This window comes from Syngnathus leptorhynchus, chromosome 15, assembly GCF_054491065.1.
Source record: "Syngnathus leptorhynchus isolate UIUO chromosome 15, UIUO_Slep, whole genome shotgun sequence".
Classification (NCBI taxonomy): Eukaryota; Metazoa; Chordata; class Actinopteri; order Syngnathiformes; family Syngnathidae; genus Syngnathus; species Syngnathus leptorhynchus.
The window spans coordinates 3,425,619-3,452,251 of record NC_141209.1 but is presented as its reverse complement, the minus strand read 5'-3'; the positions used below and the strand labels follow the sequence as shown (position 1 = coordinate 3,452,251).

General features: G+C 44.9%; 1 protein-coding gene across 10 annotated transcripts in view; it reads left to right on the top strand.

Moving 5' to 3' along the window:
- Positions 1-26,633, top strand: part of dph6 (diphthamine biosynthesis 6) — a 136,214-nt gene that overhangs the window by 89,388 nt on the left and 20,193 nt on the right. For 8 of the 10 annotated variants that reach the window (XR_015068373.1, XM_085932735.1, XM_085932734.1 and 5 more), the window contains 10 exons: positions 9,962-10,057; positions 10,462-10,553; positions 10,783-10,967; positions 19,335-19,408; positions 19,569-19,687; positions 23,087-23,148; positions 23,416-23,510; positions 23,600-23,693; positions 25,130-25,289; positions 25,541-25,678. Coding sequence is in view for 9 of the 10 variants with exons in the window: in XM_085932735.1 (XP_085788861.1) it covers positions 10,023-10,057; positions 10,462-10,553; positions 10,783-10,967; positions 19,335-19,408; positions 19,569-19,687; positions 23,087-23,148; positions 23,416-23,510; positions 23,600-23,693; positions 25,130-25,289; positions 25,541-25,678 (1,054 nt within the window). In the remaining variant the exon portion in view is untranslated. The other 2 variants (XM_085932738.1, XM_085932739.1) reach the window with 2 other exon arrangements.

The window sequence follows — 26,633 nt, the reverse complement described above, 5'->3', positions numbered from 1 at the left end:
GGAAGGAGCGGGTAGGCTGCGCTTGCCGCCAAATCGCCCTTGATTAATCAGCTGGCAGATTCAGGGTGACTTTTTGTGTATAGTCCCCCGACCTCCCCCTCCGCACCACCACAAGCCATTCCTTCCCCCTCCGACGCCGGCGTAGGTGATGGAATCGGGTCGGCATGGACATGGAAATTCAGGCGGCCGAGCAGATGGAGCATTTCCACCACGCACTTTGTCGCAAACGCAATTGCAGGCAAACTACGGAAGCCACTAGCTCGGCGTGTGATCCGTAGCTGAAGTGACAGAAAGTCCTATTTCCCGGGAGCTCAGCGAACGACCACATAGCTGCTTGTCACACTAGGTGGAGCCGTGAATGAAAAGCTACACGGCGGCGAGACTGCTTGACTTTTAAATGCTTTTAGTGACACTGCACACTCCAGTTGAGCTGAGCTCTAGTTTCGCAGCAGGCTGCGATAGTTTCTCCCTTCGCCCTCCTCGATCCGGCTTCCATCTCGGGCTTCTGCTCTCCCCCCTGTCCACATCATCTCCACCTTAGTGACGATGCTGCACTCTCACCTGTCAGCTCCACTCAAGCATGGATCAGTAGAGCCTCAGCTGGACCATGCAGACCTTCCTCACAACCCTTGACCCCTTCTGGCTCCACCATCTCAACCCCCCCACCCCCAAACGCTCGCACCACCTCATTTGCCTCCCTGGGCCTCCCCTTCAGGCTCTGCCGTCCGAACATCCTGCCCCCCCCCCCCCCCCCCCCCCAGCCTCCGCCTCTCCGCTCCTCACTCAGGCATCCAAGCAGCCTGGCCTTCACCCGCCCTGGCACTTCCCTCACCCTCAGCGTGAGCGGACCTATCCTCGGGCAAGGTGTGCCCCCATGTGGCCCGCCTGTCCAGAATACAGGTTGCCACGCTCTGATCGCCGCGATAGACTCCTCGGCAAACCTGCTGCCCTGAGGGGAAGCAGGGGGAGAGAAGAAAAAGACGTGCCGAGAGCGTGTATCGAGCAGACAGCGGTTGATGAGACGGTAGAAGAAGAGGGGGGGGAAATAAAACAGCCGAGATGGGGATGAAGTTTTGCCTCAAGGCAGGGATGAGGCGATGAGTACCCCTCAAAAACAAGCAGGCAATTGGAGACCACCACAGGCACTTCTGGAGGAAAGAACATGGGGGCATTTCAGGTGTTTGTCAAACACTAAGAGGTGTCTTCCTCTCAGTGACCAGCTGACCTCTTCATTCATTTTCCCTTGTTCATTCTAATCCTAAAAAACAAAAGAATCCGAAAACACCCCGGGTATCTCTGTGTCCCAAACTTAAGTACCAACTCCCCAACCTTGTGTCTGTTACCGATTCTCCAGTCCAACAGATTCCACACCTTCCCAGACATCAGTCCAACTGGTGACAAAAGCAGCTGGATCGTACTTGCAAAGAGCGTCCGAGTTTCAAGCGTCATTAAGTCTTCAGCCGCTGTGTCTTGCGCTGAGATTGCCCAGCTGTCAGCCAACGTAGCACTTCCCGGTTGCAGACATTGTAATCAGCCCCTCAATAATCACACTCTCAGAAAATGGAAAGCGCCGGGGGCCCACGCCGTGGAGCTCTAATGCGGGGGCGGCACGGGCAGATGGAGGCTCCCATTAAACGTACGCCATCTCCAAGCAGAAGAGGAAGACATTAGGGGGATGTAGGCAGGCTTTGTGGACATTTAGTGTCAGTGCAGGAAATTGATTCTAGATTTGCCTTGATAGCGTTTGAGGCCCAACACATGTTGCTTGATGACCAAAAGGCGTTATTAACTAGGTCATAATGTAAACGCACCAAAGTGAAAAGGTTCTCGGGTTTTTGTCGTTTACAATAATAAATATCTGCGCTGTCCCGTTTTGCCCTCTAGAGGGCGTACAAATAAACGCCCGAACTAAACGAAAGCACGTCAAGCATTTCCCTCCCGAGCTCCGTCATGACACACATCTTTTGCCGCTAATTTATTACACGTTAATGGCGGAGACGTGCGAGTGGACAAATAACGACGTGTCAGTCAGAGAGGCCGAGACTGTGTAATGAGGCCAGCCGCAAAAATGGATGTGACATTGTTTGCACCACTAGCGGGTCAGACTGTGTGCACTTTCTAATCAGAGCTTAATTTCAAAAAAGCCTTTCTTACAAAGTGTAAATCATCCCCAGGGCGAGTCTTTGCCCCCCTACTGTGATTGTCCCATGTCTGGATCATAAATCTCCTTATGAAGCGCCATTAGCAAAAAAAAAAAAGTCTGGCAATAGACATTTGACAAAGAGAGGATGTCCACATTCTGCATTAAGACACTCGTGTTTTATTTAGGAATGGACGTTTTCACATTGTACCATTATCGTAGCATGTTGCTATTTTGTCAACTAATTTTCATTTCGGGTTTCCTTCATGGCAATTATAAGACGCAGTCATCTTTTCCTCTCACATTCATTCACAACTTTCTAATAGATATAAGAAATTCACAACCATCTCTGAAGTGGACAGTAATATTATCTTTAATATGGTCATCATTGCCAAAAAAAAAAAAAAGAAAACCATATTCATGCCCCGGCTTTAAGAGCATCGAGCCAATGTAGGTGAATTTATGGTCCATAAGTGCTCCTTATTATTTCTATAAATCTTAAAAGAGCTCGGTAACAGAAGTATAAATGACCTTAACCACTTCATTCAATCTAATTAAAATAAATTGACATTAACAGCCATCATTTCCGGACCTTTTTTTTTTTTTTTTTCCCCAACCAACGTCACCACCCAACGATCGGAGATTAGCTTCAGCCGCGCCGGATAGCAGATAATGTTAAATACATATTGCATACAGTATTGCAGAGTTAATGGGACAGATAATTGACAGTGAACCATAGGAGGTTAATAATAGAAGCTCAATTGACTCCGATCAATTTGTCTTAATATCCTCTCCGTGTGCCCAGAGCAGACGAGCTCGGTTTGAGGCTTTGAATAAGTTGAAAATATGACACAAATTGTTCTAAGGTTGATCTGTTTCCTCAACGGCGCCATGTTTTGCGACTCTGTGTTTGTGCAGATGGTTTTCTTTAAATACTGCCCGTGTAGTAATATGACAGGTCAGCCACTGTCCCAGGCCCTCTGGCACCCCGTACAACCGGGCTGTTTATAGATTGTGTTTCACCGTCTTCCTTCTAAACAATTAGCCAGCTTGCCAGAAGGAAACCTGTCCTCAGATCCGAGCCGACGACGGGTCGGCCGACCGGCGCAGACAGGATGAACGTAGGTAAACACTGTCCACGTACTTCAAATGAGAGAAGTGACCCCGCAGACGCTTCTCATGACGCCATTCCATCGCTTACGCCGTTACTGTCAAAAGGATCCCTGTTGTTTTATGCCCTCGTAATTTAGAACGGCGGAAAATGGCGTGCGCCCACGTTGGCCGTTTTCCATGCGTCACTCAAGACCAATTGATGAAAGCTTGGCTTTGAATATTAATCAAGGCAATTATTGTAAGTGTTTTGCGCTGACATCATCGGGTGCAATATGGCAGATTTACATTTACGTGAGCATTTTTTATTTTTTTTTTCTTTCAAAATTAGAATTTTACAGTAAATGAAGCAAAGTTCACTTTTGTTTTATTGGGCTGTAGGTTTTCCCATCCCTGATAGAAATCTATTGTGTCGGCCCACTGTGTGATTACACGCCGAGCTTTTTAGTTTCAACAGGAAACCGAAGGACCGCGAACATAAATTGTCAAGAGATTCACAGGCGAGCAGGCTAAAAATATGAGTCAAGTGCAGAGATGTTGGCGCTCGCTTTGTCCTGAAACAGGAAGCGGCAGAGCCCAGGCTCTTAAATAATGCTATGCGAGCGTGGAAATACTTTCTAAGTAGACAAATCTACCAAATGTTACATGGAAACTGACATGTGTTCACTCCCACAGTGTTGTGTGCATTATCCTGAATTCAAACCTTGTTGCAAACCAAAACAGCAGCACCAACTTTTTGGACAGATAATACTTTTTTTCCTCCTAATCTGCTTTTCACATACAGTAAATGTCTGCTCTCTCCGAATTTAAGATGTTATAAACACTCTCAAGACGTCGCGGGGTCTTTAGGGTCTTTTCCGTCTCAGTTCTTCTGGGCAGCGATCCAATCGGCTGACAAGTCTCCTGCCCTAACCCTGAACCTTGAACGCGAGGGGTGAGCCAAGGGTCTGAGACTAAGGGCGGGTGGTGCGGAGTTCTCGAGGGTCAGGTGGGGGGCCGGGGTGTAGAAGACGGCGAGCGACGGCTATTAAACACAACAGAGGAAGGAGGGCCCATCAGGATGTGTCTTTTATAGCCTGGCTGGCACTTGAAGGCATCGCGGGCCACTCTGTCAGATGAGAGGCCAGCAGATGAATCCTGTATGGGTGGAAATGATGGACTTGTCGTTATTTTTTTTATTTTTTACAAGGTGATGGGGAAGGTGAGCGGCGGGTCAGGGTCTCCGTGTTCCATTCCACTCTGTTTTTATTTTTCCAGTCTGACTGTAAGTCTGTTAACTCTATCGCATCGCACACAGTAGCCATCAACACGTGTATCCAATTGAATAGAGATCAGGACAGTAATTGTTAATTTTAAGAAATAGGAGGAAGTCCTATTTTGACAGACAATTGTTAAATAAAGTAAATTAAAAAAAAGAAATGGCAAAACATACTGTATTGAATAAATAATTAGAAAAGCAGTATTGTATGTGACCATTATAAAAAATATTAAAGCAGGAATAAATGTCATTTATTATAAATAAAACATACAAAATCTTTTAAAATAATAGAATAAATCAAATTAAATGAATATTAATGAATCTGTATGCGTAAAACTTATGACATTTGTGTGAAAACTGCATTACTGCAATATGTATTTTGGCCACACCACCCTAGCAGGTCGCCTCCTTACTGAACTGTGACAACAGCTCACTAAATCACTGTCTTTTAGAGCCGCCCCCCTTCATTTTTATTTACTTTAATCACCAAGCTCCCGTACGTATTGGAGTATTGGGCTCAGTGCGTGAAATCCTTCTCGTAAAAGCCGAAGCTGGGTCTGCTGATGGTGAGACTCTATCTGGGGGGGGGGGGGGGGGGTTGACAAGCAATCGCTCAGGTCCAACAGGTTGCAGGTCATAAACTTGAGGTCATCTCCCGTGTGGCTGTAGGACGAGGCCTTGGATTTTGTTCGTTATTTACGGTTGGTCGCCGCGTTAGAAATGAACCATCAGAGGCTGGCCGTTCTTTCCCACTTTCAGATAAACACATAGTGTCAAACCAGAGGTGAAGAACTGAAGTCACATGTCTCAAGTCAGACTCAAGTTAACACTTTTAGGACTTAAGACTTGCTTGGCTACAACTTTTGTAAAAATGTCGTTTACAAGCTATGATTTGAAGAATTAAAAAAGGGGCTTCAACTTGTTTCATGCCACTTACATTTATTTACTTCAAATAATTTTAGCCTGATGCTAAGACATATTATGCTGTAGAAGGACTAAAAACGAAAGGAATAGCCCCTTCCCGAGCAAGTGTTGACATTGGACGCCAAGTCAGAGCAAGACGCCCCGACTCCAAAACCACAAGACGAACTGCAGACTTTTGAGCTCGCAGCGCTCTGGCGTCGATTCTGACGGTCTGGCTGACCTGGCGCAGGTGACGTCGCGCCGCAAGAGGGAAACGAAAAAACCGCAGATGAGAAGATGGAGAGATGAAAGGACACGTAGAAGCGGGTAATGGATTCATGTGGAAAAAGGGAGTTGCATCATGACTCGAGAGATGGCGCTTTGTTTTTCTTTCTAATATTTGTAGGCAAGTTCGAGGCTATTCCAAATGTTCCTCCCGTTGGAAATAATGGAAATATAAATAATCTGTTCATGGATCAAACTATCTGGTGGTGGTGGTGGTGGTGGCTTTGAATCCAAATGACATCATTTAAATATGGAAATCCAAACATGGGGCCTTGTGATACACTCAACGCATCAACAAACCACAAATACACACACACACTGTAGAGATATGGAAGCTCGTTTTTGCCAAGACAACTTGGCAGCCGGCGGACTTTTGCGGTCCAAGAAAAGCAAGGCGCAGCCACGAGAGGGTTGAGGCTTTTGTGTTTGCCGAGTGTCACACTTGATCACCAGGGAAAGCCATAACAGGCCCGGGAGGATCTTTGAAGCTCTGTGTGTATGTATGTGCGTGTGTATGTGTTTGGGGGAATTGGCAAACTCTGATGTCAGCTCCAATATTCTGATTGCAAGATCTACAGTAATACTGGATTGGGAATACATTTGGTGGCTTTCGTTGGGAGAGCAAACTAATTAGGGCGTAGCCGTTTACCAACACTTTGTTATATGTACTTCCCAAATTGATAGAATGAGACTGCATCTTGGAAAGAAAAAAGTATTCTTTTATGACCCCAACTTTTGAGCTGTTCACTTGACCAAAAAAATTATGAGCCAGCTCGAATAGTTTGGGATTAATCTGGGGGGCTTGTGCAATTGTTTTACGTTTGTGGTTTTGCTGGTTGGATATGTGCGTATCTTAAAACGGCTTGGCAAAAAAGGCTGCATGACAGAAGCGAGCGTCTCTGCGAGCCATTAGTGTAAGATCCTGTATCAGCCTTTGGCTCAGGTGACGGCCGTGCGTGCAGTTTGCGTTGGCAGCGTGATAATTATCCAGACGGGGGCCTACTTTCACGGACCACATCCTTTTTGGCTGCAGCTTCACAGCAGCGAGCCTGTAATTTGGGGTGTCCGGGATGTTGGAAGGGAGGCCAGAAGATTTCACATCAAGGACAAGCGTTTGAGGAAATTACATTTGTAGGAAAGGATTTTTGCCTGGCCTGGACCCTGGAAAGTCATCTTTAACGGATAAGGAAATTATCGCTTTAGAGCGTTCGGGGGACATTTTGGTTACTCCGTTTTGTTTGCATTGAGTTCAATGAGAAAATGAAAACCGTCCTTGTAAATCCATGTCAATATACAGTAACTGGCCACAATTTTGGAACTAGCGGTCTTTCCCACACGCACACTTGACAGTAAAGGGAAAAACCTTTGGGTAGATAATATGGAAACCCAGTGAACTGAATATCCAAATTAACATTTGATACTTACGACGTGATTTTACATAATTATGATAATAATACCCTTATTATTTTTAATTTACATTATGTATTTTTTGTATCTTTAATTTTTGTAACTAGGATGCACACTTTCATAAACCAGCATATTTATTATTATCATTATTATTATTATTTAAAGGAAAGGACTGCACATTTCTCATGCCGGATGGACTTTTTCCCAAATGCCAATTAGCCCTAAAATTGTGTAGCATGTAATTTAATTTGGCTGGCGTAATAATGTTTTGTTTGCTTGCTTCATTTTCCATTATGCAAATGGAACAATATTTGAAATACACTACTGTATCCCCCAAGATTAAATGGAAGCCAAATCTGTCCGGTTTATCTTAATATAATCATAAATATACAAGAAGGACTGATTCAGCATTGCGTTGCTTATCTAATTTCTGATTTAAACGGTGAAATAATAGTTAGCTAAAGAAGCCGGGGGGGGGGGGGGGGGGGGGCTTTTGAGGCGAAACATTAATCATCCGCGTATGTGAAAGCGGTTTACAAGCCAAATGGAAAGACGACGTAGGAGCCAAGTCTTCATGGGGGCACTGAGACAAAAACACTGTTGAAGACCATTTGGATCCAAAAGGCCTTTTGACTTGATTTCACATTGTCTCACATTTCCAATCAAGGAGCGATTAGCCTCCGACATTAATGGGCCTACTAATCCGTTTAAGCCTCTCGTGATAACAGTTAATTGTGTGTAAAAATGTGTACAGATCCCCCCGTTTGGGTTGTTTACTAACTGATTTGGATGCGGTTAGGCCCTAAAGAGGTATCATTATGTTGATGGTTCTGGAGCAAAATGAGCCCCTGATGGAGGCAACGTCAATGAGGGGAGTTAACAACGCCCGGGCAAATGTAATACAACTCCAAGATAACATTTGGTTGTCATTAAACATCATGCGGCTTCATTCATATTATTTTTCGGGGCTATTTGTTTGCATTTTGAAACAGTTTTCCCCCCCACTGGAAATGGTGGAAATGAAGCGTAACAGCATCATTATAAAACATTTAGCAACTGTAGATTATATGGCAGGTAAAATTGATCAAATATAAGGCTAAAAATATCTTAGAATTCCCTCAAATGTGTTTAAAAAAATCAGCTTTATAATAAAAAAAAAAAAATGCATAAAATAGTGACTGAAGCAAAATTTTAACCTTCATTCTTTATGTTTTTTTTTTCAGTCTTATTCTTGCTCAAGTTTATAAGTTAACCACGGTAAAAACTCAAGTGTACATGTATTTACGTAAAAGCCAAAGAAAAATTTAAATAAATGTGCATATTTGATCATTTCCCGCTCATTTTTTTCAATTGATGAAAATAGAAAAGAAAGCATGATGATACCTGTGTCTTGTTTCAAGACACGAGTGCGTGTGTGTGCATGCGTGTGTTTTTGAATTGAGGCCACCAGAGAGTGCAACCTTGGCCAGCCTGTTTGTTGTGACACTCAATTTATTGTGCGGTGATTTGAGGCGCGGCTTCTTATTACAAAACTTTTTGTGTCCTTGCGCGACAGAAATTAGCTGCTGCGGGCGTGTGTAAATCACCTGTCCTATGCACAGGCTCTTTTAAGAAAAAAAGGGCCTAGGGTGTCATTTGACGCCTCGCCGCCGCTCTTTCATATTTATGCGTCTCATATTCACAACCATCGGGCTATCTATCAACACTTTTTTTTTTTTTTATCCCCGTTGCACCAACAATGCGGACATAAACAGTTTTTTTTTTTTTAAACATCAGCAAAAAAATGCTAGCGCAAGTAAAATCGGAGCCTCTTTATTTGTCTGCGTAATAAACTGTATAAATTAAAAACAATAAGCGGGGACATTTTACATTTGCTGGCATCCTAGGGGGGCTTTCCCTTGAAATTGCCATAAAGGACATGGGGAAAGGGGGGTGCTGTTTTATGAAATACAAGTGACAAAGTAGCAACAATATTGCGGCTCAAATAATGAAAACTGAAGGACGACCAAAACCCAAGAGAGTATATCACCAAAATAAGGTCATTATTCAAACACATGTCAAATGAGCGATGCTTACTCGAGTCAAGTCATGAAAGGCTTCGCACACAATTTTAGGTGTCCAAGGGCTAAAAGGAAATTGTTACTTGTCGAGCATTGTGGCTGCAAAAATACATCTGACTTTTGGGACTTTGTGTTCTTATTTGGAGCCTACCAGACAATATAAACACTGCGCATAATGAAAGGCTTCACAAGAGACCCGAGTCAATTGAGAAAATACATTCTTGCACTAAACTGTACTTTTGGGGACTCCGTATTGACTTATTGTTATTAAAAGGGATTCCACTTCTCAGTCAAATTCTGCTCATGCACATCATGTAGATCTTGCCCCATATTCGCAAGTTGGAAAGTAAAAAAAAAAAGTACGAGAATGCAGTTAAAAGCGCGAGGGTGAGGAGGTGCCTTTCTCCATTTTGTATACTCAAACAGAATGCATTGCCTTTGGCCCGCTTAGGGGCAGAAGGTGAGCGGCGCACACGAAAGCGCCAGCAATTATTCGTCTCTGGCACAACAACAGAGTGCAAAAAGAGCATCAAAGGCTTTTCCTCTGAGCGAAAAAGCGCTCTCTCTGAGGAGAAACGCGTAACCTATGTGTGCAAATACAAGCGCATGGACTTTTGGGGTCTCCCCGGAGAAAAGTGAGGCAGAGGATGAGTCAGTGTGAAGGGAAGCGGTACGGGTTTATAGCCATGTTGACTAGATATGTGTTTGCATTGGTGCTCTAAATAATTAAAAGGTAGAATGTTGTGAAATATTACTGTCATTTTAAATTTAAATTGTTGTATTGATTTCACGTTACAGTGACAAGAGAGAAAGGGAGAGAGAGAGGTCGAGTCGGCTGAAGCAGTGGAATGCTTTACTCATGTATTTCCATCAGGCACATTCTTGGGCACCACGGTATGTCAGTTGGGTCCTTTCAACCCGGAAATATTGTCACGTTTACTTGTAAACAGACACGCTCGAGCATACCGACACCGGCTTACTGTGTTTACCTTTTAAACTAATAACCAAAGTGACTCTGAAGATGAAAGTAGTCGCTTTAATAAGGTAAATATTATCTCACCGCTCTTTTTAATGTTACCAAATGTCGTTTTGAAAGAAGCAGAATGTATTACATTTCAGTTGTGTTATTGTCACTGGAGGAATTACCGGAATACTCTTGACTGTACTTAAAGTTTCTCAAGTACAAAGCGTGTTTAGGCACCATCAATAGAACTCATTACTTGTTATAAACTAACGTGAGCTATTATAACACACGCATATTGTATTTACATAGTATGTTTATTATGTCATGGTTCCAGTGGGGGCAAAGACAGCTGTTACAACATAATGCAGTGTGTGGCTGCCGGGCATCACATTGTGGCTCTGGCCAACCTACGCCCTGCACACAAAGGTGAGGATGCTTCGTATTTCTTGTTGTGCTTTGTAGTGGTGTTGAAGTCTAAACATGATGTTTGTTGCCTTATTTGGCTGCGTAAGTGGGGCAACACATTAGGAAAATCTCTAGGTTTCTATGTGGGTTCGCTTAACGTTACGTCCAGCAACTTCTATCTTAAAAAAAAAATGGAACACCTTGTCTCTGTGCAAGCAATGTATTGATCTTCTCACGTAACCCCTCCCAGATGAATTGGACAGTTACATGTACCAAACAGTGGGCCACCAGGCCATAGAACTGTACGCCGAGGCCATGGACTTGCCCCTTTACCGACGCACTATCCAGGGCTCCAGTTTGAATACTGGCAGAGACTATCAGGAGACAGAAGGGGATGAAGTGGAGGATCTTTATCAGCTGCTAAGCCTTGTCAAGGTAACTTCATGTCCTCCACTGTTTTGGAACTTTTTTTTTTTTTTTTTTTTTTTTTTTTTAAAACATACTCTGTACTGTGTTTCCAGAATGTAGACACTGGATTTTTTTGACTTCGGATTCGGTTCGGCTCTATCGAGGTTGAAGCCTTTATTTGTAGAAAAAATAGCCTCCATTTTATGCTGTAGCTGGGTTGTATTTTTATGGAACAAAATTTGCCAACATTTTGACAGTAAACAGAAAGTTTCACAGCACACCAAACTCGCGTAACTCTTCCAGTTCCAAAGCATGTCAGCTGGCTGACGTTCGCTCCTCTGGCCGCTCTTCGCGTTTGCCAAGCTCTCCGGGCGCCACTAAACTTCCCCGGTCAGATAAGGTTCACGACACATGTCACGCCGCTGAGATGTTTTACAAGTCCTCTTCTTTGGATTCTTATTCACTTAGTAGCCCATTAGTGCCGTCTCAGAGGGGCCTTACTTGTCTGATTCCATCTGGCCCGCTCAACGGCCGCGGTACTTTTTGCACATGTTGTAAAGTGCTGCTAAACTGCACGGCAGATGACAAAGTCATGTCGTTGCTCTCAATCTGTCGTACTTGGTACGTCACTCTCAAAACGCCGTATTGGCTAATTAAAGGTTTATGTTTTATACACAAAGTTAGGAGTTGAAGCCAAGCTATTCCTATTCTTTCTTTTAAAGCTCCACACATTCAAAGTCACAGATACTACGGTGAAAGTGCTGTATAAATAAAGTTGAATAATGACCTCTGCAGGTATACATTAGTGTAGATTGTTCCCAGAGGGGCCCCGGATGAACTCCTACTGTCCTCTTTTTTCTGACAGCATTGTACACATGTTTCTGGTATGTGGTATTTTCCCCTCCCCTGTGTTCAGGCCTCTATAATTGCCAAAGGCTGCTAATTTCCCAATTTCCAAGGCTTCTCAGCGCTGACCCCCTCAGTCACACAGGCCATAGATCACGGTGGTTGCAGTCCCTTGTGGGCTCCCAGACCTCCAGTGATCCCCTCGTTTAGCCCTCACGCCGTCATCGGCAGACCCGCGATCATAAACAACAGGCTTCCTCCCGCTCGCCGAGTGAAGTCAGCCAAACAGAACTGTGATCTTGAACGTCTGAGGATTTTGGTCCGGCGGTGTAAATTGGATGGTTTACAAACACGTGTCATTAGGCCAAATCAGTCTTTTTTGTTATGTTCAACACAGGCGGTAAAGTTGAGAAGTTTAAAAAAAAATCACTCCTTTTAATGACAAGCTGTTGAGTGGATAAGAAGTTTTGTCTGTGAAAAGTGAGCTGTTCATAAAGTGTGATGTTTTGAAAGATTCACAAATTAATTAGAAGTTACAAGATTATATTTGACAAATGACACCATGCAAAAGATGAAAAATTTCTTCTGGAGTTGATGAGTTTGAGTGCAGAGCATTCTTCCCGCCCTTCCTCTTTTTTTGTCTTTTTGTTTTGTCTGCGTGAGCCAACAGTGCCATCTATGGACCATACCTCGAAGTGGATCTTCCGCACTTGCATGTTTGGATCCATTGAAAAGAATCAAAGGAAGAGATCATATTCTTCAGAACCTTTTGTTGACAGAGTAGAGAGGAAGAAGAATCCCAATCATAATAGCGAGGGGTGGGGGGGGGTGACGAGCCATCCATCTGCTGGCAGCAGCGCTAATGACAGCGGGACAATGTGGCCCTATCCTCGGCCTCTCCTCTCACCGCTGGCCGTGCATGGCAGCGTGCCTTTGAACCGTGTAACCCGATCCACGTGAATCGGAACAACCGGCCATCCCATCCCGTCAAGTGCTTGTCTTTGAACAATCTTGTTTTGGGGGAAGAGAAAGAGGCAGAAGGAAAAGAGACCCTTGTTTCTCTTCCAGGCCTGTATTGAGGCGTTTTCATTTACTTGATTTATAAATGTTTTCATACCACAGCTTTACATTTATTATTATTTATTCTCGGGGAAAAAAAACTTTATTGAGGTATGATATTTTTACATTATTTTTATAAATTCAGTTTTCTCAAATAGAAAAAAAACCAGATTACCCGATTTTTGTCTTTTTTTTTCAAGTATCATTTTCTCTTACCATTTTTTTCCCCGTATATTTTTCATCAAGAGGGCGATCAAGAAACTGAAAGGTTTGAACTGCCTTTTACATTGATTAATATTGCCCGGTTTATTTTAACGGGAGGGTCTCCGAGTGACGTTGCACTTTATTTTAAATTGCTTCAAGATTTAGTCCATTCCTTTGAATTCCCCTCCGTGCTGTCTTATTGTGGATTTTCCCGGAGTCCAACGTTTCTCTCCACATAGCACGTGTGATTCCATACTCCATGTGTGTGTGATGCGCTCTGATGTGTGATACAGATCAGCAGTGTCAGTCACCCCTGGCTGTAACGCTCAGTCCCCCCCACCCTCCCCGTCGCGCCTCACCACCGCCACCCCCCGAAGGCGCGCAAAAGCCCTCATATTAGTCATATCACATCCCTCAAATCCTTTATCCTCTCGCTGTGCTCTGTGACCTCACACAGGGGCTTTCTTTGCCCCATGACCCCCGCGTGGGCACGTGTATGTTTGTAAGTGTATTTTCAAGGTCAGGTGGAAGCTGAGAACAGATCATTTCGCCTGTGCGCTTGTTTTCTTTATGTAGATCATAAGCCTTTTTTTTTTTTTTTAATGATCTTTTTCATTTTTTATTTCTCTCGGTAGCCATCTTGACATCGCTTAATTACACACTAAAACACTGATTCCTGAAGTAGTCCGGCCCAAAAGCTTCAGTGGCTCACTTGCTGACAATAATACCACACAGCGGCAAAAACACAACACTCAACGTTACTCGGCGACTTTGTTACTCCGTAACCTTTGAGCTGACGAATGCAGACAAAGACATTTAAGCTCATTAGAGTGATGAGGAAATATAGATGATCTCTACACACGCGTTCCCGTCCGCCAGCTTTAATTAGAGGCGGCGTGACATCTTTGTCACGCTCGACGCCGGCGTCGCCAAAGATGGAAATGTTACTTTCAAGTTGAATTTGCTGCACTGAATTGCAGTCTGCAAAACATCGCTGAAGCGGATTTTTTTTTTGCTTGATCCGTTCGTGTGCGATCCCTCTGCTCTAATTTAGATCGTGACCTTCAATAGAGGAACATTATCAACAGCTTTAACATTGGTTTTAGATCACGAAAACTTCCAAAGGTCCTTACTGATCCTTGACTTTTGCTTGTATTGCGTTGTCGTCACGCATTTTTCTGGATCGAGACGCTGCAAGGAATGGAGGGAAGCCATAGAAAGGAGGCCGTCGGGCAGGCGGAAGAATCTCTTAGTTGTATCGATTCGGGAGCTGAGGTGTTGCGAGGCAAGCCAGAGCAGTGCGAACTTGCAGGAGGAGGGCGGAGGCGGGTGTCGAAATCAAACATACAGCCCTTCTCTGATTACCGGCGCGGTGCCGCATTAGATGTTCATCGGGGGGGGGGCTCAACAGGAAAATGGATTTTTCTTAAAAGCGGCTTAATACATAAATCATGACCTCAGGGGTCACAGGCGAGGGGTTTCGGAGAGACGATCAATAAGCCAGCTAATGTGAGCTTGTTTGCGGTTCGGGGGTACCACAAAATGCTGTGCTTGGAGTGAGCTTACAAGCAGCCAAAAGTTGTTTTGTGTTGCTCTTTTCGTCCTTGCACATGTTAATGGCGTAACAGCTAATGTTAGCTTGTTTCGTATAGCGCCAGTTGGTCAGCCCCTTGCGTGGAAATGGTGGGAACTATCAGAAGTGGGCGGGCCCAAAGGCAAGAGCCACTAACGACTGCCAAGCTAGCATTTTGGTCTTTTGGCTAGGCTGCTCGTTTTCTGTCTGGAGCAGATTTGGACGATATTCTAAAAGGACAGGTTGGGCTGAGTATTTTACAACAGACAGCTAAGCCGTCTTCAGATCCAAAATGTATTTCCTTTTATGTTGTATTTTGCGAGCCGTTCCCCACATGAAATATTTGCGGCAGGCTCCATTACCTAAGTCATAAGTTGGAAAAACACCACCTGCAGTCTGGAGAATCGGTTAAAGCGGCATGTTTTCCTCCAGTCGGGCTCTGTGATGGTCGGTTGGAGCGATGCGGACGGCAGGACGGACCGAGCAGGCCAACATGCCAAGAGCCTGGAACCTGACCTCACCAGAAATAACATTTGTGAGTGTGTTTCTGTCTGAGACACTTTTACCCCAGCTGTGACAGAACTGGGATCAACTTTTTTATTTTTGCGTTACGGAAAATGTTATCCTTTTATCGGTGACAAGTAAAACCTGGAATTTTTGGGGAGGCCGTTACATCATTTCCTCACATTGCCAAAACAATCGCAGTCGATCATGTGGAAAACAAAGGGACATTGTTCCACTTTCTACAGAAAATAACTTTATCGTATCGTTTTACTCGGCTAGTATTTACGGGCCGACTGGAGTTTGATAAACTACCTTCCATCTTCCAGTTTTTTTTTTGGGAGGGGGGGGGGGGTACAGAAATCTCCCTTCGTCCTTGGGCTTGCTGAAACCCGGTCTTTGTGCTTGCGTTGGCCGTGGCCTTCTCCGTCCCAGCCTGGTTTCTGGCAAGGCCCGTGTTTATGTATCTCTCTGAATATATCCGAGAGGAAACTCATGAAACGTTAGTCTCTTTAACTTTTTTTTTTTTAAGATGATTTCTTACATTCCCGTTATTCCATATACTACACTCAGGCAAGTGTGTCGGAATTGCTGTAAATGATCTGTGGGCGTATATGCAATAAGCCTTTATTAGCCCAAAGGGGAACGTTCTTGTTAAAGAGCTGTAAGTGGGCAGTAGCACAAAGCTACCATGAGTAGTTGAGAATAAAATTAACACCAGCGATAGTGACAGCTGTACTTTATGGGGGGAAAAAAAACAATAAAAAATAAAAATCTCATTGTATCTGAGGATCTAATCACAAGAACCTGTTTTGCGAGCAGTCTTCTTTTTTTTTTTTTTTTTTTAGCCCACCAAACTGAATGGTTGAGGACCGACGCGCGACATTTTACAAGCCCGTCAGTGAGTTCAGACCCATCTCTCAACAGCTGCTCAGAAAAGAAAGCCTCGCCAGTTTACCAACGAGAATGACGGTGAAAGATTTCCGGAGCTTTGCAAAGACAGCTGCTAAGCCCGCATGTCAGGTTGTACACTGCCGCATTGTACTGAGATTTGAGTCGTTGGTTTTTGAAGGACCCCTGGAAATTGAGACTACTACCTTAAATTGTTGCTTCAAACTAAAATAGCATACTTTTCTGTGTCTTTCACTAAGTAAAACCGGCATTTTGGTCTGACTTCACATTTTTTGTGGGTCTACCACAAAATGTCCGATCACAAAGTGAAACTGGCTTCTTGGTCTAAATTTTCAAAACACCACCGGGGTCACCTTGGGGTATATCAACCTTCACAGAATGTCAACAAAGACGCAAAATAAGCCAACCTTAAGCTTCCAGTCAGTGCCACGTATCCCGACTTGTCGGGACAGCCCGCCACGCCCCGGGACTGTTGGTCCGCATCGCATTAAACACAATCACTTGACCCAAGTCCCCCACGTACGACAAGCACTTGAGCTGGCCCAGCCTCTCTCTCTCCGTGTTCCCTCCATGTCATTACATGACATGACGATAGGGTGGTGAGCTGATCTAATGGAGAGAACATTAAAAGTGTCCCTTCACTTACTTGATGGGCCCTGGAAGAGCTGCATGGAGAGGAGGAGGAGTGTTTGACAAGAGAGGGGGGTAAAGGATAGAGGTTAGCCGTGGCGTCGATATGATGATGGCGATACAGCGTGCGATGGTGCCCCGATGCCCTTGAGCAAGCTGTCATTCAAAGCACTTTAATTAATTTCTCTACCTTGTCGCCTTCCACTCCCCCGCCATCGCACATGCAAGAGGCAATAACATAATGGAAAGTCAGCGTCAACAACTTTGGACTCGATAAAAAGACCATTTTTTTTCCCCCCTTCGCTCTTTTTGCATAAAGATGTCTGTCAAGGCGGCGCATAATAGTCAAAATCCGCCGACTCGGGCATCTTACTGTTGCCAGAATAGGCAGAAGGAGGCATTTTGGAAACCCGGCATTTTGCTAAATGGAGCTTTTGTATTGTCAAGCAGTATAATTAAGACGTCACAGTGACAGCCATTGGGAGCTAATGAGGGTTCTTATGTATTCAGCAGGAATATAGAATTTTGAATTTTTCATGGTGTTCTAATTGACAAGGTTGCTTCTGTTCCTCAATATTGTACAGTTTTGCTCTGATGAGCGAGTAATGCATTCGAGTTACTGTCACTTGAAAGTCCATCCAACCATCATCTAAAAATATAAATAAGTACATTTTGTTTTATTTTTTCCCTCCTGTCCTACCAATAGTTCAAATATACGTCTTACCTGAAGGCAGCGTGACTGTGAATACAATTGAACAAGTCTTTTATGTCCCTCCCAAGATGGATGTATATATAATTACAAAGTATATCAGGCACGTTACCTTGCGGTTTGAGTTTAACGGCCGTGTCGTTATTTTGCGAAGCGTGCCTCCTGGCCCTAATCTTCCCCCGCAGCTGACGTCTTAATAACTCAGTCCTCGTCCATCCATTTGCACGGGAGACAATCCAGATGCGGGGGTAAGGAGGAGTTTAATGAATTTGACAATTAGTAACGGGAGTTAATGACTGCATGAGGCTAAGTACCCTGATGGACACGGCTAGGGGGACCGAGGACTTTCATCGCTCGGGGCCATAGATCCTCATTAATAGCTTTTTTTTTTTGTGCCTGATGGAGAGGACGGGGACAGTTAGGCCGAGGTTTTGTCAGAGCCCGTCCAAGCCCAGCGAGACTGAAATGTGCCTCTCATAACAAGACAGTCGGCCATTTTGTTTTTTTTCCTTTATTGACGATTGGTGTTGATTTACTCGATAGCCCCAACCGTTCTCTTCTACCAAAAAGTTTCAGGGACCCTTAGCCAAAATGGAACAGGAAGTCGGCCATTTTTGTTCTTTATGTACGATCGGTGTTGATTCACTCGATAGCCCCGACCTTTCTCTTCGACTCTTCTCTTTGTCCTTCCTCGTCGCAATCTGCGACTCCTAATTGGCCTCTTTAGGAAGTGACAGTTGCATTTAGGCAAAAGGGTTATCATTGCATTAGACCAGAGCGCCGGCCCTGAGGCTTACCTCGAATTACACGACTGTGCCCGCAAGCCCCCTGAGCTGCTACGCCGGGCCCCGCAACACTATCAGTCCGACTTAATTACTGTCACCGGCCAGCGGGATTGACGGTAATGTTTCTCACAACGGAGGGATGTTAAAACATACTGAATCCCGAGGCCTGGAGATGTTTAAACTCCAGGTCACGCCATTAGATCCACCTTTATCTGCGTGTTCCCCCATTTTACCTTTCACAGCGCACTGTATTTCGCAACACACATACACACATTTTTTTATCTGATTAGCATTTAGCAGGCATGCCTACTTGGAGTTGTGTAAGTGTGTGTGTTTGTGTTCAGCAAAGCATCAGGCCCCAGGCAGGGCATGGATTTCATTTAGGAAAGTATCAAAGGTTTACACGCTGCTCGCTTTAATCAGCATGTTTATCAGGCAGAGAAAAATTGCAGGAAGCAAGCGCGGGCGGCGGGGAGGCGGAGGACGACCGCGAGGGTTATCTTAAGGACCAGTAGCCAGGGAAATTGATAATGTCTACAAGGTAATTTACTGGAGACCGCTCCCACCGCCGGCCCGGCTTTCTAATTACAGCCCGTGTAATGTGCTGATGAATCTGCAGGTGTATGTCGGACACACCGAGGGGAAAGGGGGGGGGGGTGTTTAGGTGCATGGACCACTGCACCTTGCTTGTGATTGTTTGTGTGGCTTCCTGTTAGAACCTGTTCCTGTTCTTCCCTGGAGTTATTCACTATATAGAAAAAATGAAAAGCAATTAGAATGGGCCTTGGTCATATTGATAAAATACACTACGGCCCCAAAAGTACGGAGAAATATTTTATTCAAGATGAGGGCAGCTAGAAAACAGAATGTGGACTCATTGCTAAATAAATCAATCCCCAGGGAATGTGGGTTGAACCGCCGTGCTTTTGATATGACCCGAATGTAAACATCCTGACAGTGAATGGAAAGACACGCAGAGTGTGCGTGTGCACGTCATTTTGTGTTTGTGTGTGTCTCGGGTCAGATTAGAAACACCATTGTAGGTTGAGCAAACAGTCTTTAGCCCCCCCCACGGGATGCAAACGTCATTGCTGAGTGTATCGCACGTAATGTAGAAAGTGAGGGTTGGGGGGGTTGAGCTTTTGTGTTTGAAGGTTCCTTCATTCTCTCCACAGGAAAAGGAGGGTGTCGACGCAGTGTCTGCGGGGGCCATTCTCTCTGATTACCAGAGGGTCCGTCTTGAAAATGTGTAAGTCTCACTCAAAAGGCTTACAACACAACTCTTTAATTAGACTTCATCCCATAATTAACACTCCTTGATGAGCTTTGTAAAAGGGGGAAAAAAATGCAACTTGAGGGGCGAGCTCCCCTTCGCCCTTCTCACTTTCTCATGCCCCCCCCCCCCTCAGGTGTTTGCGTCTTGGTTTGCAGCCTCTGGCCTACCTGTGGCGGCGAGACCAGGAGTCGCTGCTCTCCGAGATGATATCATCTGACGTCCACGCCATCCTCATCAAAGTTGCCGCCTTAGGTAAGATACCCCCCCACCCACCATCATCCCTCCCCCTCACGGTCAGCCATTTTACTCTCTATACTAAGTAGTGGCAGAAACGGGCGAATTTCGATCAGTGACTGATAGGAAGGATGGGAGAAGAAAGCGAGAGAAGCAGAATAATGGCCTAATCGCGCATCGCCGGCTTAGCGCCGGTTGTCGAGATGTGTGCCAGAGGCAAAGGTATTGAAGCGGAGAACAATGTGAGGAGATAAGGAGCGCCGAGGGAGGAGGGCGTGTATGCTAGCTATCGTGCTAGGTGATCGCCCGCCTCCTCCCGATCACATTTAGCCCGTCAATAAACGACACGTGTCCCTCCGTGTCGCGGTTTTCGTACCTGATTAAAAATGGGCGAGCACTCGTTTCTGTCTCTCAACCACGTTGAGGTAAATGCGCTGTAATTTGCTGCCTATTTTGGAGCCTGAGGGCCAGAAGATGACGAGGACCTATGTTCAGGAAATAAAAAATAAAAAAAAGTTTTCCTGTTCAAATGCTCACTTTTTACAAAGTGATGGAACGGCTGAGTTTCTTGATGCGCTGTGATAATTACGAAACACAAAGCATCACTTGTTAATAGGGCTGAACTATTTAGGGGAAAATAATCACTCTGTGTAACTCTGCTCACTCTACCATAAACAAAACTTCATCTAAAAACTAATCCTCCACATTCTTTTGCAGATTATAATCAGAAAGAAACATCACCTCGGGTGTCTATTTTTTTTATTATTTTTTTTGCGTGTGGTTAGGCCTCCCACAACATTGTCAATGATGTGTATGTGTGTTTTGGCTACAGGTAAAAAAAAAAAAAAAAAAAAGTGGCGCGATCTTATCGACTCCTCACTTGTCCCGCGGCACAAGTAATTAGAAAGGAGACTTTTGAAGGAAGGCCTTCAGGCAGTCCTCTTCTAATTGCAGCATTTTGGTGGGAGCAGGTCTGGGCAGTGATTGTGTGACAGCACAAAAAGTCTTGTTGGAGACAGAAAAGGATTTACCTCATCATTTTCTTTTTTTTTTTCTTTTTTTTTAAGTGTGGAGGTCAAAGTTTAAGTCTCCCTATGAAATGACAGCTGAAACAGCTTACAATATTTTGTCAAAATGATACGGCCAAATGCGTCCCCAAGTCAATAAAGATTAATATTCCTCCGTTTGCCGCTCGGGGGAAGATAGGTGCAAATTAAAAGTGAATGGATAAAGAAAAGTATATATATTTTTTTTCTTAAAAGGAGGATATAGCTTGATGACAAATCCCCGTCGTGAAAAGACAGCTGTCCAAATGCGGGATAATCCCCTAAGTGAATTCTCCGCAAGTTTGAAATCTGTGCTGATGGCAGCTTAATACCATGTAACAAGAGAAAAGTAGCGCTAGAAGAAAATGTCGTTAAAAAATGAACAAGCTCAACTGGTCACTGAATTAAAACAAAAACTGACAACAAAAGAAGTGAAATCTCACAAATATAAACAAAATGCCTGACATTTTTATTTTTTTTAAATTTGGCTAATTTAGCTTTTCATATTACACCTCATTTTCCAAATCCACTTTCTTTTGCGCCTCGAAATGAAATAAATACGTGCGTCTTGTTTTCTCAAAGGGAATTTGTTCTTCTGAAAGTCACGATCAAATATTCATCTAATTAGCTAATCGATGGTGGCGAGTCAGGGCACCACAGGTCCCTCGCTTAATTGGGATTCTTCTCCCAAGACAATACAAAAATCAAAGCCCCCTCACCCCCCCTCCCCTTTTAGTTCTTTTTTTTTTTTTTCTTCGATTTCTCTTAGGGATGACAAAGTTTTCTCCCAACACAATTTCCGCTTTCCATAATTCCATCCAGACACTGAATTCCTGATAAAAAAAGCCTGACAAATGTTCCATATAACCTTCCTCTTATCGTCCGTTGTTTCGCCTCCTTCTTTTGTGATAGCGAGCGAAGATGTATTGTTTTTGAGCGTTGTTTTAAAAGTGCTCACTTGACAAGGGAGGCGAGACACTTATTCTATCCATTTAGTGGGCTAAAGTGCCGCACGTCACCAATGTAATTTGGCGTGGGGGGGGGGGGATTAAAGCCGAGCTGTCACCAGATTGGGAGAAAAAGCCCGTGGACATCTGCGATAGCGCGCTCACGGCTAGGCTGGCTTGGGCTAAGACATTATCTGCCATCTCCAGGTTTTTCCATTCAGCGCACGGAAGGGAACTCACAAGTAGTTTGAGGTAACGACGTAACTTCACACAGCTAAACCTCTTCACGGTGGGCAAAGGCCAACAAAACTTTTTTTTTTGCTATGAAAGTCAAGTGGTGTCAATACAGGGCTGCCTACTGAAACGTGTTGTCGCTATTTTCACACCGTTTGTGCTACTTAAGGCTTTTAAGTAATTGTCTCCTTGCAGATCATCAATAATTTAAGTGGAGAAAATTTAATGGAACTATCAAAAAAAAGAAGAGTGGCATCCCCTCTGCAATTTGGAGCCAATTATGAAGATTTTGTTAAAAGACATGACTAATTATAGAGGATATTTAAAAGGAATTTAATTTTAATGCATCGCTCCTTATTACCTTTGCGGCAGGGTTAAGATGAGAGGATGTCGAGATTAGAAATTCTCACTCTAATTAAGAGTACGGGTCCCCCGGGATGAGAATAAGGTTGTGCTCATTCTACCGTCATGCCCCCCCCCACATTGTGTTGGACCATCATGAAATACAATTGGGATTAAGATGAAGCCCAAATTCCGCCTTCACGTCTCCCACCCATGGCTCCCCACGGGTGGGATCGCGCCGACTGACACTTTAACCTTTGAGCTTGTCAGGCCACGAGGGAGAAGATATTCTCACATTACGATTAACTTTGCTCCTTTAATTAGAACCCCCCACACACACACACGCACACACTTCCCCTACACACACTCAAAAAGGTTTTATGGCCATCTCGCCGATCATCAGGGGTGCGCCATACCTCTCGGGATGAATCGGCCACTTGTTAAAGATCACGTCAATCACTGAAGACACATTTTTGGTGATGTGCGGTATGGAATCATTGTCTTGGGAGCTGAACAATGAAGGGTGAGCCCATTACAGTCATCAGATGTTGACCGTATGAGGCTCAGTGGCATGCCGGGTAGTCCCCATCTTCCCCTCCCTATGCCCTTGAGTTACTTCTCTGCACCGGGAGGGCACAAGACAAATAAACATCTCTTTCCACAGTTTATGTTCTCAAGGGGGGAGTAGATGAAGTGCGTGTATATAAGTATACATTTTTGTGCATACACGGCTTTTGAAAACTGTTAGCCTTAGCCGCAGAGATGTGTATACACTCCTTGCAAAGTCAAACAAACTGATGTGTTGACGTCTGTCACCTCATCTGTGATTCTTTCTCTCCGCACGTTAGGCCTGGACCCCGACAAGCACCTGGGAAAATCTCTGGCCGACATGGCACCACACCTGAAACAGGTCACCAGCCCATATCATGTTCTTGCAAGGCATATTATGTTCACAATCAGTCTTTGTTTACTTTTTTTAACTCATTCAGTATCAGCCCAGTTAAAATAGATGTTTGACGTCTATTGTTGTCAATGGCAGTGAATGAGTTAAATTCATTCATTATTTTTGCCAGAAGAGTGCTGCTTGTTATTGGCTTTTTATACTCTAAAATTCGTTTTTCATTGTTGTATGATTGTGTACTTTAAGCAAGAGTTTCATTTTTGGTGGTTTGCGCAGCTCTCCCAGAAGTACGGCGTCCATATTTGCGGAGAAGGTGGAGAATATGAAACATTTACCCTAGATTGCCCCCTCTTCATAAAGAGGCTCGTCATGTGAGTATTCAGGAACTCCAATTTTGATTTATTTTCTGACTTCCAACGAGAAGAGAAACCCGAACTGCTCTTCCCCTCACGTGTCGCAGCGATTCGTCCGAGACGACAATCCACTCGGCCGACGCATTCGCGCCGGTCGGCTACCTGCGCCTCACCGCCATGCGCACAGAAAGCAAAGACAGCGTGAGTAGAAGCCAGCAGTTGAAATCATTCCTCTTTGCCACACAGCGATGAACTTAATGGCCCAAAAAGCAAAAGTGAAAAAAAAAAAACAACACTGAAATGAGTCCCTTTTTTGGTGTTGGTTGTTGCCAAAGCACTCACAGGGCAAAACAAATAGAAGAACAAACGCCTTTGGTGTGTGATAACTTTGCTCAGGAGGAGAGGGAGGAGCACGGAACCGGAGGCTAGAGTTCAGATCAGCTTCCAGAGGGGCCACCCTTTCGCATACTCTCTCTCTTTTTCTCGCTCTTTCTCTCTCTCCATCCTCCAGCCCCACATGGCCTACTTTGACGTCTGCAATATTCACTGCTGCCCCAAACTAGGCCCAGCTTAATAAACATGTCCCCTCAAATTAGGCCGATTTGCATTCAGGTAGGAGGCTAAGTGGGTGTGTTTTTTTTTTCTTTTGTTTTTTTTGGGCGGGGGGCTTAATCAGAAGGAGCTCAGAGAAAGGATGGTGAATAGCAAAACACGAACTGGAATAAGTTGCATGATTCGAGCGTCTTACAGTAATGTATGAAAGCTGATTTGCTTTTTTTGTTGCCTCCTTCGTGTGGTTTTGGGGGGGGTTGTTATGGACAGAAAACATACCCCCGTCGCACTCCACCCGTGACCCCGCAGCCTTGCACCCTGAAGCTATATATTCCCCCCGCATCACATGCCCACCCCCACCCCAAAGATGCTGGGGGAAGAACAGGAAGATCCAGGGATAGTCGAGGGGTTGGGTGGGGGTGACCAGGGGAGAACCTGCCCCGGTTCAGCCTTCTGAAGCTCTTCTCGTCAGGGTGACAGATCGGCGCTGACACCAGCACTAGAGGAGACGGCACCGGGCTCAGGGGGTGGGGACGGACCGCCGTCATTTGCCCTCCGTTAATGCTAGTCAAGCTATTTTTCATGCTGGCAAGGAGAGCAGAGGGGATGAAGTATAATTAATTTGATTATCTTATGGCCTAATGCAGTTGACAGCAGATGAAGGAGGGTGGGGGGGTCAATGAGTTTAGGGCATGGTGACGGGGGTGTGTGGATAAACTATGAAATATGTATTTGAATGCAGCGGCCGGGTTTGGCAGGTAACGCACGCGCCTTGAGAGAATGCTAATGATTTGCGATTTAAAGGCAACGCGGAGAGATAAAGACGAAAAACACAAGCGCAGCCGCCGCCCGCGTGCTCGTCACATTTGACTGACAGCCGGCGTGATTGAATCTCTGCTCTCCCAACACACAAGTATGTCAGGGCCTTGTTTCCATATTCATTCACCTTCAAGTTACGTTTGCCCGTGCTCTCAAAAGACTGACACGCATTGAAAAGGTTGAGTAATTATGCAGCGTTTTGTCTGCTTTGGCCTCGTGTATACGCCCCCCCCCCCCCTCTTACACACTCTCACCCCTAATGGCAGGATGTGGTGGCGCGAGATGCGGCCCGCGCTCGTTGTCCTTGCCAGAACGCCATTGACAAGATGACGGAGGAGGCGGAATATGCTGATGGAGCTGGAGACGACCACCCTCACCGGCGACAATTTACATCAGACGCTGACCTTAGTTGTCAGCAAGGCTACGGTGAGCTTCGCTTATTGTTCCGGCATGCGTGCAGCCCTGCGTTTATGTTTACAATACACATGTGTATGGAAAGGTGGAGGGGGGCGGGGAGGTTTGATATCCGTTCCATGAATCTTCGCTTGTAAGCATCTATGCACATAAAGAGCCGGGTCATCAATCAATATCATTTTCCAGATCTTTATTCTACCAAATATTGGAATCGGCCTCCATATCGTCTCCTAACCTGTAAACACTCTCCTCTGTATTTAAAGCACTCCGCGCAGATGTGCCTCCGTCCTGTTCTTCCAGAACTTCTCAGGGTTACCAGTGGATTTCTGGCATCAACGGCCTGCAAAGCCAAGACCCCGGGATCCAGGGTCAGACTGCAGCGGCTTTTGTACTCTTGAGAAGTAAGCAAAGGAATCAGAACAACGATTGATGTAGTACCTCTCTCTATAGGCACGTAGCAAAACAAACTATGATGTTCGGTTTAAACGTCCATGCTGATGTTGGCTGATCCTGTTCGCTTCGGACACTGCGGTATTATAGTACATAGTTTCATAATTCATTTCAATGAGGAAGGATGAAGCACTCGGGTAGGACCGAATTTCTTCCTTCATCCTTTTGGTTGTCTTCTGGCGATGTTAGCATGCGTGAGACGTAGCACCAAAGTCTCGTCCCGCGCTCGACAACCCAGCAGGAGACCAAGGCCTGGCGTCAGACGCTACATCGGCTGCTCGAGCGGAATAGCAAACGGTGACCTCGCCACCAAACAAGGACAAGCTCTTCAAATGTAGCCTGACGACGCCAGACGCTTTTTTAACACAGGCGTCCAGACAGTACAGTCACGATTTATCATTTTTGCCCCGCAGATGTTTCAAAGTGAGCGCTTTTTGCAGTCTATCTGTAGTTCCCTCGCTCTCCCTCGCTCTCGTGCCGTTTCTCTTTTTTTTTTTTTTTTTTTTGATGGAGAAAGAGGAGCGAAAGATGAAAAGCATATTTAATGTTTATCACGGTGCTGGGCTGAATTGCCTGCGCAGCGTGGAGACAATATTAAACAAGTTAATATTTAATGAACGGCCTCTTTGTATGAGGATGAAGTAGTGCGAGAGAGACGGTGGTGTTGGCGAAGGCAAAACAAACTTGAAGCGCTTTCAAACGATTGCAAGGGGAGACTTGGCTTTGAGCGTTTTTTTTTTGTGCGTGTGTGTCGAGCTTGTGTTTGTACTCGACATGCACGCACGCCGCGTACGCTTTCAGGGAGGGACAAACACCATTAGCGCTTCACTGTGGCTTCAGTCGTATTAAAAATACATCAACGAAACGATCTTCAGCACAAAGCCGATCCTTTGCAGATGCACAGGT